The sequence below is a fragment of the Chrysochloris asiatica genome, unplaced genomic scaffold, assembly GCF_000296735.1.
Source record: "Chrysochloris asiatica unplaced genomic scaffold, ChrAsi1.0 scaffold00154, whole genome shotgun sequence".
In the NCBI taxonomy this organism is placed as follows: domain Eukaryota; kingdom Metazoa; phylum Chordata; class Mammalia; order Afrosoricida; family Chrysochloridae; genus Chrysochloris; species Chrysochloris asiatica.
The window spans coordinates 3,620,157-3,642,317 of NW_006408672.1; the positions used below are offsets into that span (position 1 = coordinate 3,620,157).

A 22,161-nucleotide genomic window follows, 5' to 3' on the forward strand; every position below is an offset into this window, starting at 1 on the left:
GCAAAAGATTTTTTCCCATTCTGTGGGTTCCCTTTTTACTCTTCTGGTGAAGTCTTTTGATGCACATAAGTTTTTAATTTTTAGTATGTCCCACTCATTGGTGAAATCTTTTGATGCACATGTAAATGATGGGTTTGAACTGCCAACTTTGCAGTTAGCAATCCAGTGCTGAGCACCAACAGGGCTCCTTTTCTGATGCATCTGTCTAATTTTTAGGAGGTCCCAGTTCTCTAGTTTGTCTTCTGCTGTTTGTGTGTTTTCAGATATGTTTGATATTATATTTTTTGCCATGTATCGGGGACCCCAAGCTTGCCCCTGTTTTTTCTTGGATGATTTTTATAGTTTCACCTTTTACATTAAACGTGACCCATCTTGAGTTCGTTTTTGTATATGGTGTGAGATATGGGCCCTGTTTCATTCTCCTGCAAATGGATATCACCGTAAGTCTTCCATACTGTAAAATTTAAAAGACGGAAAACCCTTGAATTTCCAAGTATTTCCACTGGAAGATCCAGGTCACCAGCCCTGCAGCCTGTCTTCATAGAGACACCATTCTTCCCTGTTAGTTTCCAGCCATCTGGGAGCCAGTCAGGAGCTGTGGTCAGTTGCTCCTGACCCATCTGTGTCGTTGTCATGCCAGTTACAACCCTACACCTTCACCCCTCCACCCCAGGCAGCTTGGAAGGGACCCTGTGCTGAATCAGAACTACTCTGTGTTGTTGTGGGATTTCAGGAGTGAGGCGGGTGAAGAGGGAAGACCTGGAGGCCAGCAGCGAGAACCTGGTCCGGTACAAGAAGGAACCTTCTGGATGCCCGGTCTGTGGCAAGGTAACACTTTGCTCTGAATTCTGTGTCTGAAATGCAGGCTCACTGTTTCCTTCAGTGAAAACTCAGAGCGTTACCTATGGAACAGTGGGAGGTGAGCATGTTTAGTGTAGCAGTGGGCTTTTGGGTGGTCTTATACAAAATACATGCACCTTTGTCATGCATTTTCATTGTGCTCTTTAAATATATATATATTGTGGTTAAAATAGACACAACAAAACATGGCCAATTCAGTAATTTTACTACATGTAGTTTAGTGACTTTGATTACGTCCTTCAGGTTCTTCTCAATCTCCTTTTCCAAATGATCCCATCACCACTTAAAGCAACGGACTGCCCCTGGGCATGTCCCCTTTCCCACTCATGCATGAATGGGGAAGATTAACTACTGCATTTCAATTAAATGTTTTTGAAACGTCCCTAAATCTTGTCATTTTGTTTCATTTCCAAGGACATGCCTCTCTGTTTATTTTTGAGTTTCATTTTCATGCTATGAGAGAATCAGAGTTAACTTGGTGTTTGTAGTTTTCAGTGTTGCATAAACTGAAAACGTGTGCAAGAGAATTCGGCCGCAAGTGATGATTTCAGTACTCTGACACCACCGGCTGTGTGCGGTGGTGATTTTCATTGTTTTTTTCAGGGATGTGTCCACATTCCTTGCTGAGGGTATGGTAGCTGGCAGAGCTCTCTTTTGCTCTCTTGAATCACCCTTTACACTGAAAATTAGAAAATGGTGAATTCTGTAGTTTATACAAGGAAACCTTTCAACGATCAGGAAGGAAATAACTATTCTAGCGGTTGGTGATGACTTGTGCCTCTCCAACACTGAGAAGTTGTTAGAACTGAAGCTTGGGAAAAAGCAGTACTGCATATGTACCCCTGGTATCGGCAGAGGTTCGGTGGAGTCACCACGTCAGTGAACCCCAAGCCCCTGACCTGTTGTGGCTATTCCACCCACAGGTGTTTTCCTGTCGGAGCAACATGAACAAGCACCTGCTGACCCACGGTGACAAGAAGTACACCTGCGAGATCTGCGGGCGCAAGTTCTTCCGGGTGGACGTGCTCAGGGATCACATCCACGTCCACTTTAAGGTGCCGGATCTGCCCTACTTTTGCTGCCATGCAGCAGGTCACTGCGGTGGGAGGCACCTTAGGTCTCTGGGGCCAGCATGCTGAGATCGCTGTCACCCTGGCAAACTGGGTGTCTCTAAAATAAGTTCTTCCTGCTCTAGCTAGCTGCTTTGTCTCCCATAGCCTGCCTGCAGGACTTGAATGAAAATTCCTCTGCTCTCAGCGCACTCTGGGGAGAGAGCAAGAGTCAGGATGATACTGTTGGCATCGCGCCCAGCCTCTGTGGGCAGTGGACAGTTGGGTGGGGAGCTTGAAGGCAGCACTGAGGATTTAGGCTGATCTTAAGGGATAGGAGAAGGTAGCAATCCAGAAAAAAACGTGAAGACCTAATAGTCCCGATAACAGTCACCATGGCTCCTGACAACTCCTTAAGTGTAAGGAGAACTATGCTCCTTAGAGATTTCAGTGGCTGATTATTCAGAAGTAAATCCCCAGGTCTTCCTTCTGAGGCTCCTCTACGTAGACATGAACCTCTAGTGTTCTGGTTAAAAGTCAGCATATTTGCTATTTGCTCTGTCCAGGGACTCCAAAGATATCATAGGTGGTACCCAAGGCCCCAGTGAAAATAAAATGCCGGCCGCTGGCTGAAGTGGTTCTGCTCTGGGCAGCTCCTAGCCTTGAGGCCCAGGTGGGGATTTTGAGGCCAGTCTGAGAGAAAGTTACAGGACGAGGCCTGAAGAATGTGAGAAATTCTGGGGTTCAGATGAAGAACCTTCTGGACCAGACTAGGGTGGTAGGAAGAGAGTTGTAGGAGTTGCTGAGAGCTATGGGCAAAGGAATTTAGAGAGACCTCATTGGAAATCTTGCAGGAGAAAGATGAGGCTTTCTGCTTCTGAAAACATTTACAGCCATAGAAACCCTGTGCGATTCGCTCTGAGTCAGACTTTGTCCCTGGGTTTTCTAGGACATCGCCCTGATGGATGACCACCAAAGGGAAGAGTTTATCGGCAAGATTGGAATCTCATCGGAAGAAAATGATGACAATTCTGATGAGAGCGCTGACTCAGAGCCTCACAAGTATAGCTGTAAAAGGTGCCAGGTAGCTTCGCCAGCCTCCTGTAGATGCCTGGGGCCGTGGGATAGGAGCCTCCTCACTGCAGGGCTGCCCACCCCCTGCACATCTCCTGTGGGCCCCTGCCTGCAAAGACTCTGGCTTGGTGAGCTGTGCACAGGACACTCCCCATACACCTCTCTGTGCTATCCAGGGCACCCACAGGCCCCCTGGGCTGGGTGTCTGCACCCTAAAGCATGTCCTAGAAGGCACCTGCCATATGCATGTGGGCCTCGGCATGCCACACAGACCACGCCATCGCTCAGGCCCTATGTCTGCACCAGGAGGAGCCCCGAGAGTTCCTTGAAGCTCAACAGGGCCAACCTCCTTTCTCCTTTGCTGTTCTTCTTCCCTCTTTTCCCGAAGCCCACCCTAGCAGAGAAAGGGTGGTTTTGTCTCAGGGGGCTGTGTTCTGGGTTCTCAGCACCTGGCTATGCTATCCCAACTTAGCGGCTCTCTGATATGGGAAGAGCTGGGTCCCCCTGAAACACAGCTCTCCTCCCAGTATCCATGAGGTGGATGCTTGTTGGGGGACGTGGTTGTCTTTTAGCTTTTGGGACCCCTTGGGAGAGAGGAAGGAAGCAGGGAGGAGGGGATGGGGGCAGAAGATGAGGCGGGTTTAGAACACTGTCTAGAGGGGAGGCTGGGGCAAGGGCTGTACCCACTTTGGAAGTAAGAGAGAGCTGGAGGGGGACTTCCTAACCTTGAGCCCTGGGTGCTTTGTAGGCGTCAGTTCTGCCTGCCATGTTGTAGCCCCTCTGCTCTGGTGTGAGTCCAGAGCTCTCTGAGGGCACTCAGGGCCACTTGAAGTGTAGGAATGGCATACTTGGGTGACGAGGACCAGAACCTGCGGCACCCCGTCCTCTGCCCGCCGTCACAGGTGTCACCTCTCTGTCCATCCTGGGCACCCACAGCTCACCTTCGGCCGGGGGAAAGAGTACCTGAAGCACATCATGGAGGTGCACAAAGAGAAGGGCTACAGCTGCAGCATCTGTAACCGCCGCTTCGCGCTCAAGGCCACCTACCATGCCCACATGGTCATCCACCGGGAGAACCTCCCAGACCCCAACGTGCAGAAGTAAGACCCCCAGCTGGGGCTGGTTGGCCTGGGGCAGTCAAAGGGGCAGACACTTCAGGGGTCCACTTGTAAAAAGCATACTTGTGCGTTTGCCTTTTACGTCTTCACAGTCCACCCTTCAGCCCTGTATCCATCTCTAGGAAACTCTTGTACCAGAGAGGCACAATTTTTGGTCTGTCTCCAGAACACCTCTAAACCCTCTCCCCATCCACCCCTCCAGTAATTAACAAAAAAAGCAAACCCACTGCTATAGAGAGGGTTCTGACTCATACAGTTTCCAAGCCTGTAAATTCTTATTGGGAGCAGACAGCCTCTTCTTTGTCCTGCAGAGTGGCTGGTGGTTTTGAACTCCTGACCTTGTGGTTAGCAGTCCAGTGCTTATCCTACAGTGCCACCAGGGCTCCTGTCCCACAGTAATTTCTGTAACGTTCCCCCCTCCCCCCCACCTGCACACACACATATTCACCACCAGTCTAGGCCATTTGAGGCCATGAGTAGTCGCAGTTAGAGGTGGAATATATGGGTTTCTATAATCCTCACATGGTCATTTTTACCCACCTTTGCTATTATGGTGCTTAGGGTAAGTCTCACTTCCTGCCCCGGGGGCCAGGTTCCTGAGTGCTTTGCCTTTGGTTTCAGGTATATTCACCCCTGTGAGATCTGCGGGCGCATCTTTAACAGCATCGGGAACCTGGAGCGACACAAGCTCATCCACACAGGTGGGTGGTGTCACCTTTGTCAGGTGACCTCAGCAACAACCAGGGGGGAGGGGGAGAATGTAACCAACCAGAGTGAGTTGTCAAGGTGCTTCCTGCACACACAGGTCATTCCCGACTGCCCCCATGTGAGCTCCCACTCCTTTCCCCAGCTCCTGTACTTGGCACCTGGTCCTGCCCTGTCCTGAGCCCTAAGGCCATCTCTTAACCAGAGCCCACACAGGGAAGGGTCTCAGAAGCAAACAGAGAGACCTTCTTGTCCTGGCTGTGGTTCTGTCTCCATTACAACTTCTGTCTGGGAATTGCAGATGAGGATTTTGCAGCTTTGAAAGTTGGAATTTCTATTTTTTAAGGAGTGAAAAGCCATGCCTGTGAGCAGTGTGGAAAATCCTTTGCCAGGAAGGACATGCTCAAAGAGCACATGCGTGTACACGACAACATCCGAGAGTACCTGTGTGCTGAGTGCGGGAAAGGTACGTGGGGCCTCGGGCCATTCCACGCTGACCATGCAGTGGTAAACCAAGTCACTGTCAAACATGCCAGACAGTGTAGGCCAACCACTGGGAGATGTAAGAGAAAAGACCCAATTAAGTTTTTTTTTTTTAATGTTTTATTGTGAATTATGTGATTGTTTACATGGAAGAACATTAGCTTTACATTCATCCTATCGTATATCGTTTCATTGTCATGGTTACAATCCCCTCCATGCATCATCAACTAACCAAAGGGTATACCCTGCAAGCCTGCCCCATGGTCGTCAGCACACAGCCCCTCTCCCTCTCTGAGTCTAGAGTCCCCAGCCGCTCCATCTCTCCACGTCATCCTCTCTGTCTCCATCTCTGGCGTCACTGCTTCTCTGGGTAGGGTCCCGCTCTCCGCTCTTCTTCCTTGATGGACCCAGGGACCTTCGTTCCTGGACTGCAAAGTCAATGACTCCTCTCCTTTTGTTACAAAATGTCTACCTTTACATTTCCAATCCTCACAGTCAGTCTGATAACTAATATTCACTGTTGTACCACAAGACACCTATCTGCATCTCCTTTCATCAGCCCTGCCCAGACAGATTGGATACTACTCAGTGGAGATTCTACCTTCTTCCATGCCCTCTGAATCTAGCCTCCCTCTTGAAAGCTTGTAAGACAGTAATTTCTTGCCTTTGTAGCCCCCCCATTTTGGATAGCCAATGTCCAGTTTGCCCATCCCTGTCTACTCTGTGTATGGAGGGGGTGGGAATGATCCTTGCTGTAAGGATTTGTTTCCTCTTTTGAGCTATTGCATCCATAGGTGTAGGTCAAGTTCATCATATTGTATCAGATTACTTTCCAATTAAGTCTTTTAAAGGAACTGTAAATACGACTGTGGTATAGCAAGATGTGAGCTGTTACTAAAGCTGTATCCAAGGTAAATTCGTAGGCTTAAATCATTTATTTGAAAAAAGAAAAGGGGAAAAAAAGTTGGTAAGTATTCAAATCAGGAATTTAAGAGCTAAGGTGATCTGACAGCAAAAGACATGATAGGTACAAATGGGTTCTTTTCAAAATAGGAAAATGTGAGGAGGCTTCAAAAACTCAGTGGCAAAATGGAATTAAAAGATAATGGAATTTTTCCACAAAGTATTTGAAGGTGCCTCATATAATGGGGTTCCTTGAGTAGTGCAGATGGTTAAGTACTCAGCTGCTAATCAAAAGATTGGAGATTTGAGTCCACCCAGAGGCAGCCCAGAAGAAAGTCCTGGTAACTTATTTCCATTGAAAACGCTATTATAGAGCAGAATTCTGCTCGTACACGCGTGGGAGCAACGTGAATTAGAGTCAACTTGACAGAAAACGGTTTCCTGTAAAGGTAAAAACATCATGTAAATGTTTAGGACTCCTGGTGTGGTGCTTGTAGGATAAGCACTGGACTGCGAAGCACAAAGGCCGTGGTTCAAACCTGAGTCAGAACCAACTTGATGGCACTTAACAACAACAACATGTAAATGTTTAAAGTATAAAATCATCCTGAGAGAACTCTTAACATAGAAACCACTTCTGACTGGGATCATTCTGTATTAGGAATAGTTTACCATGACCAGCAAAGCTTTATTTTAATATAAGCACATGTCACTGGTTAAACAAATGTTTGTTAAGTGCCGTTGAGTTAGTTCTGACTCAGAGCGGCCCTGTATAGGGTTCCTGAAGCTGTAAATCTTTGCAGGAGCAGAAAGCATCATCTTTCTCCCTTGAAGCAGCTGGTAGGCTCAAACTGCTGATGTGGTTCGAAATCTAGTGCTTATCCTACAGAACCATCACACTCACCAGTTAAATACATCGAGTAAAATATTTCACATCAGCAAGTAAAGTAAAGAAAAATAAAAGATAATACCAGCACAGGTTGAAATTTCAACTCATTCCTGTTTTTTGTTTTGTTTTTTAAATTATCTAAAGTTAAGCCTTTATTGGCCCAGAAGGTCTCTCTTTGGCTGTTTCTAGTGGCATGTAGCTCTTCCTGTACGCTAGGTCCTCATTCATTAGCCAGGCCTGTGTGCTTTGCCATGAGGACTTTAAAAAGTTGTATGTTTCACCATCCCCTGCCTGTCAGTGTGTCACCTGGCTTGTGTGTTGCTGTGATGCTAGAAGCTGTACCACTTGGTATTTCAAATACCAGCAGGGGCGCTCACAGTGGACAGGTTTCAGTGGAGCTTCCAGACTAAGAAAGACTAGGAAGAAAAGTCTGGTGATCTGCTTCTGAAAATTAGTCAATGACAACCTTATGGATCACACACAAAAAATAAGTGTATATTCTAGAAATGATTTTACTTGATACTTTAAAACAAAACAAAAAAGTGTGAAGAAAATAAAAATACCTTATAATTCCACTAACTAATCTTTGTTGTCGTTGCTAATTATAATCAAGTTGATGTTTACTCATAGTGACCCCATGTGTTGCCGAGAAGAGCTGTTCCGCATGTTTTCCATGTGGAAGTAAATCACTAGGTCGTATTAACATATTAAAAAAAAAAAAACTGCAGAGAAAAACATGAAATGTAAAGTTGGCTTCCACCCCATCTCGCTTGTTACGAGTTACCATCTGGTTGGCTCTGACTCATAGTGATCTTATATATAGAACAGACCGTTGCCCAGTTCTACACCACCCTTACTGTGATTTCTGTACTTCAGCTCATTGTTAAAGCCACAGTATCAGTTGATCTTGTTGAGGGTCTCCCTTCCCTCACTGGCCCTCTACTCTACCAAGCAGGATGTCTTTGTCCAGTGATTAGTCCATCCTGAGGATGTGTCCAATGTAAGTGAAACAAAGTTTTGTCATCCTCACTTGTAAGGAGCTGCCCACTTACAAAAATGGCCATGTCGGGCCTCCTAGTTTAACTTCATTACAAGCGAGGATGATAGAGATCAGCCCCAAACTGACCCCTATAAGGTGGAGGTCAGACATTCTTACACTCTCCAGCCTTTTGACCAATTCTGACCCCAACTGTCCCCACAACAGCACTCTTCACTCCCTTGCAGAGTTTGATTATTCATTACAGTTATTGTTAAGTACCGTGGAGTCGGTTCTGACCCATAGTGACCCTGCAAAAGGTTCCTGAGGCTATAAATCTTTATGGGAGCAGAAAGCCTCATCTTTCTACTGGGGAAGAGCTGGTAGTTTCGATTTGCCGAACTTGAGGTTAGCCGCCTGATTCATAACCACTACACTACCAGAGATTCACTCATGATTATGGAGTTAATTGGGGAAATAACCGGTTTCAAGTCAGGATGAGGATCGACTTGGAAGTAACAGGAACAATTCAGAAAATGTAATTTTTTGATTAAGACCGTTTCTTCTAGGGACCTTGCTGCCACTGGGTGCTGCTTGACTTCTCAGCCACGCCCACATGCGGGCAGGCAAACAGGCAGGTCTTGTCCTTGGCCCCAGCAGCCTTTATAAAGGCCTTTAGCTCCACCACTAAGAGCTCTGAGGTACCCTGTGCTCCATCAGCAAGGCTCCTGCCTGAAGGGGCTCAGCTCTCTCCCTCTGTGGTCTCAGAAGACCATTTTGTCATCTGGCGCTGGTATCTCTTCTGTTTCCTGTCTTCTGTCCCCTGAATGTGAAGTCTTGCAAAAGTGTGGTGGGTCTGCGTAGAGTGTGAGGAGACGGGAAGGATCTGAGGTAGGCAGTCATGGCAGGGTCCTGGGAGCTGGGATCGCAGCCACATTTTGAAATACATAAATGTACTCAGCATTTAGTTTTGTGAGCTCTTGTATGAATTCTGATACTTTAAATAAAATGCTGGTGTTTGTTTATACTTTGATATTTATTTCACAAAATACCACAACATTGGTATTATCATTACTTTTATGCCACAATCCCTAGACATAACAGCAAATGCTTGTGTGCGTCTGTTCTTCTTACTCTGCTTCCTGTACTTGGTCCTCTACTTAAAAATAGAATTTGGGCATCTTTTCACATCCAAACAGAAAACTATTGCCCTAATTTTTTCTTGAAATCTCAACAGGATTCCATCAGGTGAATTCCTATAATTAGTATCTTTAGCTGATAAATTAAGGGTATTTATTTTTATAGTCTTGTAGTATTATAAAGGATACTGCAGGAACTGTTTCTGCACCTTATTAGCTTCTACTTTTTTCCTAGAAATTCTTAAAAAAACAGTTGTGGATGGACCAGAGTGCCTGTTGGAAGCAGTAAGAGTTCTGTGTCTGCGGAACGGGGGCTAGTGTGGCTCCACTGGGGGTTTCCCAGGTGCCGGAAGAACATATGGGAAAATAGTCAGTTGCCTTCATGTCAGCTCTGACTCAAGGCAACCCCGTGTGTGTCAAAGTAGAACAGTTCCATAAGGTTTTCAGTGACTGGTTTTTCAGACATAAATCATAAAGCCTTTCTTCCAAAATGACTCTAGGTGGACTCAGACCTTCCCTTTTGGTTAGTAGCTGAATGCACTTATGCTGCACCACCCATGGGCTCCCCACACTCCACCCACGGGCCCCCCAACACAGGAACCTGTGTTCCCTTGCAACATGGACTTCATGCTGAAGACTTTGGCGCCCTCTACTGGTACAATTGTGTCAAGTTTTCTGACTTTTCACTGAAGGTTCCTAGGCCAAGTTATAGTTCAGGTTGTGGGATTGGCAGAGCTGGTGGAAATTCACGAAAGACAGGGTTTTCTAGGTACCCTAGAAGAGCCAGTTGAATCGGAAGGGAGCTGTTCACAGCTTAAGAGAGATTTATTTCCAGACATAGGCGTTCGCCTACCATGGCTGCTTCTTGTGTGCTGTGGAGCAGGTTCTGACTCATAGTAACCATGTATAGCATTTCCCAGGAGCGGCTGGTGGGTTTGAACCCAGGGGTTAATGATAGTTGTGGCTTGAGTGTACAAGTATGCCACCCCACCAAGCATGTGCAGGGTTGGTGGCGAGATTGTTTTTCTGGAGTGGTGATAATCAAGTGACCCATCCTCAATTTGAAATTTTTTTTTTTAGTTTTTATTGTAAATTGAGTGATAGTTTACATGGGCGAACATTGATTCTATCGATTTTATACCATCGTTTCATTGCAGTGATTACAATCTACTCCGTGCATCATCATTCAACAATATTTGTTGCTATACCCTCTGTTTTTTGGAGGGCATAGAGGGAGATGTACACAGAAACACTCAGAAATATGTAGTAATTTAAACAACCAAAGGGCACATTCTGAAAGCCTGCCTGCTGGTCGCCAGCACACAGTCTTTCTCTCTCAATGAGTCTACAGTCCTCAGCTGCTCTTTCTCTCCATGTCCCCATCTCTGCTTCCATCTCTGGTGTCACTGCTTCTCTGGATAGGGTCCTTCATTCTGCTCATGCTCTTCTCCCTTGATGGTCCTAGGGTCCTCTGTTGCTGGAATGTAAGATCAACTACTCCCTGTTATTGTAACAAAACTTCTACCTTTGCAGTTGTGACAGTCACAATTAGTCATGACAACAATTGCTCACTATTGAATCATAAGAATCTCATCCCCATCTCTTTTCACCAGACCTGTCTAGACAAGGTGAAAACTATTCAATGGGGGTTCTACCTTCCCCACACACTCTTAAGCTAGACTCCCTCTTGAAATCTTGTAAGCCACTGGCTTTATGCCTTTATCGCCCCCTCATTTTAGGTAGCCAATGTCTAAGTTGCCCGTCCTTATCTTCCCTGTATACAGAGGGAATAGACTTGATACTTGATGTGAAGACTCATTCCCTCTCTGTTGGTGTTTTGAGCTACTATATCCAGAAGTATTGGCCAACTTCGTCCCACCGTCTATTCTTGGCAGGACCTTTGCCATCCACAAGGCTCGTCTCTAAGGTTTCTCCGAGAATCAGAAGCACTGTCTTCCAGGGGCATGTGAGCTGGACCTAGGCTCACTGGGAGTAACCTGTGTCTGGGTGTTTGTCACTCGCAGCCTCTTGTAACCTTTCTGGGAAACACTGGCTTGCCTAGATGGTATTCCTGCCCTAGTCAAATCCTTTTGCCTTTTAATCCAAACCCGGTACTAATGTCAGCCTCTCTCCATTGGATCAATGAAGGTGAAACTTTTTCCGCCTCCTTAAGATTGGCTTTGTGAAGTTAAGCTAGGAGTACATTGGACGTCAATATTAGACCATTTAAATCCTGCCGTTTACCGGGTGCTGTTCAGCCCAGTCTGACTCCCGGTGATCTTAAATGTGTCAGAGTAGAACGGTGCAGTGTTTCAGTGTCTGGTTTTTCAGAGGTAGACCATCACCGGCCTTCCTTCGGAGACATCTGTGGATGGACTCAGTCCTCCAACCTTTGAGTCAGTGGCTGAGCACCTAACTGTACCACCCTGAGCTCCATTGAAACCACAGAGTGTCTTGGTGTCTTGTATGTCAATCCATCTTATTCCTACTCATAATTCACAGTTAATGTTATCACAATCCAGAGGAAGCCTTGGGCAAACACCAGTGTGCCCATATTTTGACTTAGAGAGTTGTTTGGTTAGGGCACAGTGACCCTGTGGGGGTTTACTAGCAGCTGCTGTTATGGCACACGTGTGGCTCTCTCTGTAAATCTACAGTGGCTACCTAGGGCATTGACTTCCCAGGGGCTGGTTGCAGCTGGAGCCGGAAGTCTGTCCTGGAAACAAGTTCCCTTCGTCTTTGACCTTTCTAATAACTGCACCTGCCAGAGCCGATGAGCTGGGTTGAGTGTGCAGGCATCCGAGGTAAGGCATCCCAGAGCGGCATCCCAGGATCATAGCCTGACCTGCTTCTGTCCCGGCAGGCATGAAGACTAAGCATGCACTGCGCCACCACATGAAGCTGCACAAGGGCATCAAAGAGTACGAATGTAAGGAGTGCCACCGCAAGTTCGCGCAGAAGGTCAACATGCTGAAGCACTACAAGCGTCACACGGGTGAGCACCGGGGTCCCTGGGGTCGGCGGAGGGGTGGTATGGGGGTATCTTCTGTCGGAGTGCTCATTCCCTCTGAATTCAGAACAAACAGGAGTATCAGAGAGAGAACAAACTGCCCCGCTGCTCTTCATTTCCTGTAAAACACGGTGTCCCATGTGTACCAGAGTAGAACTATGCTCCTGAGGGTTTCAGTGACGGGTTTGTTTAGAAGCAGATCACTATGCCTTTCTTCTGAGGTACCTCTGGGTTGACTTGAGCCTTCAGTTGTTTCTGTTAGCAACTCAGCGCTTAACTGTCTGTACCACCAGGGATTCTTCATTTTCTTTAGATACCTTCAGTAGCTGCAGATTTTCTAAGGAAGCCTCATGTTACATTCCTCCAGAAAGACTCAAGTGCATTCAATAAGTGGCTTATGTTCAAGGGGGCTTCAAATAGTTCATGGAAAATAGAATTAAAAGACTATAGAATTTTTTCAGAAAAAATTCAATATTTAATTGTGAATTGGGTGAAGGTTTACAGAGCAGATCACTTTTCCATTCAACAATTCATGCACTTTTTGTTTCGTGTCATTGTTTTATTGTAATCCTACAATGTACCATCATGTATCCCACTTCCTCCCTGTGTTTCCTGTTTCCTGCTTCCTTCCTAACCTTCTGACTGTGTGCTGTCCCCTAGTCTCGCATAGCACCTACACTGGGGCTTGTCACCTCACCAACCTCTTTGTGGGAACTGCCTCTGTCCCTCTGTCCTCTGCCCCTGTCAGTTCTCCAAGGAGGCTCTGTAGCTGCTCTGCCTCAGTGGACCCTGGGTCCTGAATGCTCAATAGATCTTCATGGGGCCGAGTTAACTTACCTTTTAAGATTATTTGCCTTGTTTCCATTTGGGGGCATGACAAAAGTCCGCTCATTCCAATTTGGAGAGTAAGTTAGACAGCTGACTCAGTCCGTGCTCCTTCCTGACAACATGTCCGAAGTACGTGAGGCGAACTCTTGCCATCCTGGCTTCTAAGGGACATTCTGACTGTACTTCCAAAGACAGATTTGTTTGTTCTTTTGGCCATCCACAATACTTTCAATTTTCTTTGCCAAAATCATAATTCCAATGTACCAATTCTCCTCTTTATTGTTGTTAGGTGCCATCGAGTCAGTTCCAACCCAGTTCCAACCCATAGCAGACTTACACACACAGAATGAAACACTGCCTAGTCCTGTGCCATCCTCACGAATTACTATTACACTTGAGCTCATTGTTGCTGCCAGTGTGCCAGTCCATCTCACTGGGATCTTCCTCTTTTTCGCTGACCCTCTACTTTACCAAGCTTGATGTCCTTTTTCAGGGACTGGTCCCTCCTGATAATTTATCCAAAATATGATAGATGAAGTCTGGTCATCTTGGCTTCTAAGGAACATTCTGGTTGTACATTTTCCAACACAGATTTGTTTGTTCTTTTGGCAGTCCGTGGTGTCTTTAATATTATTTTTCAATACCATGAACTCAAATGCATCAGTTCTTCTATGGCCTTCTTATTCATTGTCCAACTTTAACATGCATATCAGGCTATTGAAAATACCATTGTTTGGGTCAGGTGCACCTTAGTCCTCAAACTGACATCTTTGTTCTTGAACACTTTAAAGAGGTGTTCAGCAGATTTGCCTAATGCAGTATGTCATTTGGTTTCTTGACTGCTGCTTCCATTGGTGTTGATGGTTGATGCAAACAAAATGAAGTCTTTTGACAGCTTCGATCTTTTCTCCATTGATACTGATATCCAGTAGTGAGGATTTCTGTGTGCTTTACATTGAGGTGCAACCCGTACCAAAGGCTGTGGTCTCAGATCTTCATCAGTAAGTATTTTAAGTCCTCTTCACTGTCAACAAGCAAGGTTGCATCATCTACATATCGCAGGTTGTGAATGAGTCTTCTTCCAGTCCTGATGCCGTGTTCTTCTTCATCTAATCCAGTTTCTCAGATTATTTGCTCAGCATACAGATTGAATAAGTATGGTGAAAGAATACACAATCCTGGTGCACACCTTTTTTAAATTTTAAACCGTTCAGTGTTCCCTTGTTTTGTTCAAGCACAATTAAGTATTCCGGAATACTCATTCTCCACAATGTTGTCCGTGATCCGCACAATCAAAAGCATTTTTATAGTCAGTAAAGCACAAATAAACATCTTTATGGTATTCTCTGCATCCAGTCAAGATACATCTGATCTTGATATCAGAAATTATATCCTTCATTTTACATCCTTATTTGAATCTGGCTTGAACCTTTGGCAGTTCCCTGTCAATGTACTTTTTAAAATTAAAAAAAAAAAATTATCTGTAGCAAAATTGTACTTGCATATGACGTTAATGATATTGTCCAGTGATTTCCGCATTCTATTAGGTCACCTCTCGCTGGAATGGGCACAGACATGGACCTCTTCCAGTCAGTTGGCCAGATAGCTGTCTTCCAAATTTCTTGGCATAGTTGAGTGAGTGCCTCCAGTGCTGCATCAGTTTGTTGAAAGATTTAAGTTTGTATTCTATCGATTCCCAGAGTCTTGTTCTTTGCCAGTGCCTTCAGTGCACCTTGGGATTCTTCCTTCAGTACCATTGGCTCTAGATCATATGCTGCCTCTTGAAATGGTCGAATAGCTATCATTTCTTTTTGTTCCAGTGACTCTGTGTATTCCTTCCATCTGCTGCTGATGCTTTCTGCATTATTCAATATTTTGCCCAAAGAATTCTTCAGTATTGCAAGTCTCCTCTGGTCTTCCTTATTAATCATGTTCAGCTTTCACTTGTATTTGTGTGGCAGTAGAAGTTACCATCGCTTGAGTCAGGGACACCTTACTTATCGGGAAGGAACCCGTCTCAGAAGGACATCATGCGTGGTAAAGTAGAGGGTAGGTGAAAGAGGAAGACCTTCAAAGCCCTCGATAGGCACAGTGACTGCAGCAATGGATTTAAACATAGGAAAGACTGTGAGGGTGAAACAGGACTGGGCTACTGTACATAAATAAGGTCTCTGAGTCTAAAATGACTTGATGGCACCTAATGACAGCCACCAGTATTTCAAGTGTATCCAAGAGTACCCGTGGTGGATAGGTTTCAGACTAGGAACAAGGCTTACAAAGACTAGACTGTGTCAGGAATACAAAATCTTCAGCGTTGGCTCAGTGTCAGAATTCTTGCAGGAGACCGAGCCAATGCATTTCACTTGTCTGTCACTGGAGGTTTCATGTTGCTGTTAATTCTGAACAGGTTGCAATGGAACTTCCAAACTGAGATAGACTAGGAAGAACGAACAGGTGAGCTTGCCTCAGAAAATAAGCCAGTGAAAAACTCTATGGATAACAACGGTCCGATCCCATTGTACTTGGGGTTGCCATGAGTTGGGGCCAACTTGACAGCAGCTAACAACAACAATAACATTTTCTTTTAAAATAATAATGACGTTTGGTTAAATGCCACATGAAGCACTTGAAATCAAATGTGCTTTTTCCTGCAGGGATTAAAGATTTCATGTGTGAATTATGTGGAAAGACTTTTAGTGAGAGAAACACGATGGAGACCCACAAGCTCATCCATACAGGTAAGCTTGATGCAGTCTTGAAGGAACATTCCCAGGCCTGAACGGCTGCAGGGATGGAACTAGCTATGTAATAATAACAATATTATAAATGTAGACTTTTTCAGAATATTCAGTGCGTCTTGACTTAATGCTGGCCCCTCCCCTTTAGAGATCAGCCCCCACAACTTCCAAAGGCACATTCTTGAAATTGCAAAATCGAGGGCAGTGATAACGCTGGTTACAAACATTAACATGCAGGAAGAAGGCCACCCTCTTAGAGTCTGTTTCCAGCCCCCTGCTTCTTTCTGGGATGATACAAGATAAAGTCTAAGACCTTGGGCCATGTGGCTGGTGGGGAGTCAAGGGACAAGCTGTTTGTGACTTACCTTGTCTCTTCCTCCGTGTGAGTAGTGGGCAAGCAGTGGACATGCTCGGTGTGTGACAAGAAGTACGTCACTGAGTACATGCTGCAGAAACACGTGCAGCTTACCCACGACAAGGTGGAAGCGCAGAGTTGCCAGTTGTGCGGGACCAAGGTGTCCACCCGGGCCTCCATGAGCCGGCACATGAGGCGCAAGCACCCTGAGGTAAGCCTTTCGGCCACCTGGATCCTCCTCCCTGGTCCTCGAGGCATGGGTAAGGACCTCCTCTCTGCCACCAGTGCCTAGGATGTACTGCTGCGCAGAGACTGTGCTGGGTCACACATTAGACTGCACCAACTCCAGACCTTGAGCGCCCTCTGAATTCCCGAGTCTGCCACTAGGGGGAGCTGCATGTAGGAATAAACTAGAAGAGTGAGCCTCAGACTATGTGGTAAAGGTTAAAAATCTTTGCTCTTGTTGGCTATATAGCAATGTGGAAGTGCAGCCGTCACCACCTCTTTATTCTTCTCTTTGAAGTAACTGATAAAATGTGCAAATGTTGGAGCACTTGGTAAAAGTGGGGGTGTGGAGAACTGGGAGTGAGAAATGGCATGGGAAGCAAGGAGAGTTTACCACTGCCAAAACCAGTTCCAGAAGAATTCCAAAGGCCTCCGGAAACTGTGTGCTTTAACAGTAGGAGCTCAGAAGCAGTTATTGTTGTTGTCAGGTGCTGTCAAGTCGATTTTGATTCATACCAGCCCTGTATTAGGGTTTCCGAGGAGCAGGTGGTGGGTTTGAACTGCCTACCTTGTGGTTCACATTCCAGTGCTGATCCTACGGTGCCACACCTCGAAGAAAATATCAATAAATACCTACCAGGTCACTGAAAAAAGTTACAAACAAAATTATCAATACATTTAATTTATAAGTATTTAGAATTTAGGTAAAAATAAATGGAAGACAGGTATGGTAAGATATTAACATCTTTAACAAATAAAAACTGTTAATATTACCAGCTAATACTGCTCGATGAGTGAGGAACCCAGTGTATACACGGACAGACAGTTCATGAAAGAGGAAATGTGAATATAGCTAATAAGCTTACAAGAAAGTCATCAGCCTTGTATTGATCACAGAAATGCCCCTGTTAGCTGCAGATGTCTCAGCCTCTGTTTATTGAAATAACAGAGGTAAAAATTAGAACCCTGGTGGTGCAGGGGTGCAAGTGATGAGCTGCCAACCAAAAGGTCAGCAGTACGAGCCTGCCAGCCGCTCTGGGAGGATGAAGGTCACAGCCTGGGAGCCCAGTGGAGCTGTCCTTTCTGTCCTGTTGGTCCCTCTGAGGCAGAATCGACACACCAGCAGGGGACTTAGTTTGGGGGATTGTTGTTTAGATTCAGAATGATCTTGTAAACCAGCTGGTGTTTTTCTGGTGGAAAAAAAGTAGTGTTTTGTGATTATTTGAACCCCTTGGTGTCCAGCAATAGAAGTATGATTTTAAATTAATGATAATTTCTTGATGTATGTGGCTTTATGAGCATGCTTACCAAAAATTCTAAATAAAATTGTGACCTGCTCGTTCTGTAAATGAAAACAGCAGCACGTGCTGTGTATAGACACAGTTTTGTACGTAGTGTCAATTTGTGAAATATACTCTCACCTATGTATTATAAGGAGTCCTGGTATGGCGCTGTGGGCTAATGCATCAGACTGCAAAGTCGTTTGAACTGCAGGGTTGGTGGTTCAAGCTCACTAGCTGCTCCGTAGAAACCGTATACGGGGTCACTATAGGTTGGAATCAACTTGACGGCACTTAACAACAACAGCAATGAATTATAAATGTAGTAGGTGAAAAAAAGAAAACATTGTACAGTTATTTTTTTCTAGCATTAGAGTTTTGAGTAATTTCCATCTTTGTATTTTTCTCTGCTTTCTGAAATTTCCTTTCATGAACATGAATTGCTTTTACAATGGAAAAGTACAGTCTGCTCCGGGTATCAATCCAGTGGCTCCTGAATTTGGGGACCATCATTGCACTTGAATTCCTGACGGCTGCCATGTTGGTTCTTCCCTGCAGGTCCTTTCTGTTCCTCCCCCTTTGGGCTACCCAGACCCTCCAGTCCTCCCACCCTGAGAAGCAGCCTGCATGCTCTAACTGGCCCCCCTATACCACACCCACCTGGGGCTCCTCTTGCCTGTAACTGAGCTGTTCCTACCAGCTTCCATTTTCTAGTGTCCACTTTTGCTAAGGCTGTGGTAATAAAATACCACAAAGTGTGTGGCTTCAGAGAACCGACATTTATTCTGACACAGTTTGAGAGGCTAGAATGAAACCAGGCTGTCTGCAGGGCCTTGTCTTCAGTCTGTCTGCTCTAGGGGAAGATCCTCCCGTGTCTCTTTTAGCTTCTATAGCCTTGGGCATTTCTTGGCATTCCTTGGCTTGAAAAGATGCCACTCAGAAGAAATTGACGTGGTGGCGCCATCGATGAGATGACCATGAGGTCAGTTTGAACCGCAAGATCAGTGGTTCTAACTTACCAGCCACTCCTTGGAAACCCTATACAGAGTTGCTATCATTTAGGACCAATTCGAGGACACTTAACAACAGAAGGCACTGGAGTCTTCATGTGCAGTAGGATAAGCACTGTACTGCTAACTGCAAAGTCAGCAGTTCAAACCCACCACCTATTCCTCAGAAACCCTATACAGGGTCTCTCTGAGTCAGAGCACTTAACAACAACAGTGATAGCCTGCAGGAGCAGGGAGGGTCCTAGTCCTAATTCCTTCTGAATTGTTGTTAAGTACTTCTACTCAAGAAGCAGTTGTTCCAACAGAACATGGGAACACTGAATGTTTTTAAAATTAAAAAAGGTGTGCGACAAGGTTGTATTCTTTCACCATACTTATTCAACCTGTATGCTGAGCAAATAATCCGAGAAGCTGGGTTCTGTGAAGGAAAACACGGCATCAGGATTAGAGGAAGACTCATTAACAACCTGCGATATGCAGATGATACAACCTTGCTTGCTGAAAGTGAAGAGGATTTAAAACATTTACTGATGAAAAACAGAGCACAGCCTTCCGTATGGATTACATCTCAATGTAAAGAAAACAAAAATCCTCACCACTAGACCAATAAACAATATTCTTATCAATGGAGAAAAGATTGAAGTTGTAAGGACTTTATTCTTCTGGGATCAACTATCAACACTCAAGGAAGCAGCAGTCAAGAAATCAAAAGACGTATTGCATTAGGCAAATCTGCTGTACAAGACCTTTTTAAAGTGTTGAAGAGCAAAGATGTCAGCTTGAGGACTAAGGTATGCTCGACCCAAGCCATGGTATTTTCAGTAACTTCATATGCATGTGAAAGCTGGACAGTAAATAAGGAAGACCATAGAAGAATTGATGCATTTAAGTTATGGTGTTGGAGGAGAATATTGAAAGTGCTATGGGCTGCCAAAAGAACCAATAGATCTGTTTTGGAAGAAGTGCAGCCAGAGTGCTCCTTGGAGGCCAAGATGGCAAAACTTCATCTCTCATATTTCAGACATATTGTCAGGAGGGACCAGTTGGTAGAGAAGGCTATCATGTTTGGTAAGGTGGAGGGTCAGAGAAAAAGAGGAAGACCCCCAGTGAGATGGATTGGCCAAGTGGCAGCATCGATGGGCTCAAGTGTGGCAGCAGTAGTGAGGTTGGCCAAGGATCGGGCAGTGTTTCTTTCTGCTGTGCATAAGGTCGCTATGGGTCGGTACCGACTCGATGGCACCTAACAACAACAATTTCCAGTCAGTTCTGGCTATGAGTTTGAACTGCTGATCTTGTGGTTCAAACTGACCTTGTGCTGGAGTGCTTATCCTACAGTGCCACACCACAACTCCGTATGCTATCTTTAGCTTTATTGATAACATTTGCAAAGAAAAACCTTATTTCCAGACAAGATCACCTTCACCAATATGTGGGTTAGGACTTCAACATATGTTTTGGGAACAGAGTTCAATCCATAACAGCTAGCGTAGTAAAGTCAGGAGAGCAGAAGTTGTTGCAGGTGTCAGGATCTACACATGGCTCTCCAGGGTCAGCCAGGTCAGGTTGACATCTAATCTCAAGGCCCAGAGCAGACCCTGAAAACAGACCTAGTGACCCCGGAACGTAGTGCTCTGGAGCCTGGAGTTTGAGTAATTTTTTGGCATTACTGTGTTCATGTTGCTTGTTAACATCAAGTCACCTCTGACTCATGGTGACCTGACCTTCAACAGAACAAGACCTTGTCCATCAGGCGCTGCATCGTCTTCATGATCACTGGGTTCTCCAGTCCACTGTTGTAGCCGCTGTGTATTTGGAGTGCCTTCCAACCCAGGGTCCTCATCTCCCAGCATGATATTTCACAGTGCTCTGTTGTGATCCAGAGGACTTACATTGGCTCATTTTCAGAAGCAGATCACCAGGCCTTTCTTCCTAGTCTTAGTCTGGAAGCTTTACTAAAACTTGTCCACCTTGGGGTGACCCTCCTGGAACTTGAAGTAACCAGTGCCATAGTTACCAGCATCACAGCCACACATAAGGCACCACAGTCAGCAAACTGACAGGCTGGATCGTGCTCACACGTGGGTTTATAGTGTTAAATATATTAATAGGTTTTATAAATTGGGTGTTTGATTGGCTTTTCGTGGTACGGCGTCACTATAAAAAGGTCTTCAGCATTTTTGTCCAGTAGGGCCTTCTTCCTAACTTACCACTTTGCAAATTCAAACGTTGGTGCTTGAATTTACTTATTAACCATTCCTTTCAACTGTACTGTGCTGTGGCTACTTTATCTGTCACTTTGTTCTTAGTGCATTTGTTTCCCAAGACGTTAGGACTGTTCTGTTTGGGCCATTCCTGTCAACCATTTTGTTCTATTCTGATTCAAACTGACATCAGTCACATACCCACTAGTGATGCGTGCTGGTCACTGTCTCTGGCCTCCTGGATTTCACAATTGGATGGGAGGGGGAAACAGGAAAAATAGAAAGTATAGTAATGTAGTCGTTACGAATCAGGCTGCGAACCTTAAGATCAGCAGTTCGAAACTACCAGCCACTCCGCGGGAGAAAGATGAGGCTTTCTGCTCCCATAAAGATTTACAGCCTGGGAAACCCTGTAGAGGGTCACTGTGGGTCGGAACTGACTCCATGGCGCTTAACAACAACAACAACATACAAACTCATTGCCATCCAGTCGATCCCAACTTATGACAATAGAGTAGAAGTTCTCCTTAGGGCTTCTGAGATGGTAAATCTTGTTTAGGTAAATCTTTACCTAAGCAAACAAATGTCATTTTTCTCCTGTGGAGCAGCTCAATGTGCAGGTATGGGAAGATGAAAGAGATGAAGGTAAAATAATGGCAAATTAGCATGGATAGTATGGAGGCAACAACCCAAGGCATCAAAAAGCAAGGACTGAAATGGGGGAGGAAAAGGACTCGATGCCTTTGCTCCTGAGATTCCCATGTGGCTACATGTCAGAAGCGGGTACTAATGTTTTGGGGGACATAGGACCATCGACAAGCCATGCCAACTTGGCCCCATAAGTACTGAACACACACTCAGGAAGTTTTATTCATTTGAGGCATACTAATCTACTCAGCTACTCAGCGGAGTCCTGGTGTGGCACTTTGGGTTAATACGCTGAACTGCAAAGTTGTTTGAATCGCTAGGTTGGTGTTTCAAGCTCACCGGCCGCTCCTTGGAAACCCTATACAGGGTTGCTATGGTTTGGAACTGATGCTAAGGCATTTAACACCAACAATCTACTTAACAGGAGTTCTGGTGTGACGCTGTGGGCTAATGTGTCAGACTGCAAAATTGTTTGAACTGCAAAGTCGGTGGTTCAAGCTCACCAGCTGCTCCTTGGAAACCCTATGCAAGATCGTTGTGGGTTGGAATCGAGATGACGGCACTTAACAACAACATTCTACTCAGCATGATCTACTGTTATGATTGATCATGTTTTATGACTTCAAGCTATGGTCTTTCTCTCTGCTTTGAATGCAAGTTACAGTGAAA

At 45.3% G+C, this 22,161-nt stretch overlaps 1 protein-coding gene across 1 annotated transcript in view; it reads left to right on the forward strand.

The window, feature by feature from the left end:
- The window catches only part of PRDM15 (PR domain containing 15), a 113,714-nt gene that overhangs the window by 79,935 nt on the left and 11,618 nt on the right, over nt 1-22,161 (forward strand). The window contains exons 13-21 of the mRNA XM_006870833.1: nt 734-828; nt 1,785-1,916; nt 2,860-2,994; nt 3,921-4,084; nt 4,724-4,803; nt 5,154-5,273; nt 12,061-12,192; nt 15,690-15,773; nt 16,164-16,339. Of these exons, the coding sequence (XP_006870895.1) occupies nt 734-828; nt 1,785-1,916; nt 2,860-2,994; nt 3,921-4,084; nt 4,724-4,803; nt 5,154-5,273; nt 12,061-12,192; nt 15,690-15,773; nt 16,164-16,339 (1,118 nt within the window). The remainder of the gene's footprint in view (nt 1-733; nt 829-1,784; nt 1,917-2,859; nt 2,995-3,920; nt 4,085-4,723; nt 4,804-5,153; nt 5,274-12,060; nt 12,193-15,689; nt 15,774-16,163; nt 16,340-22,161) is intronic.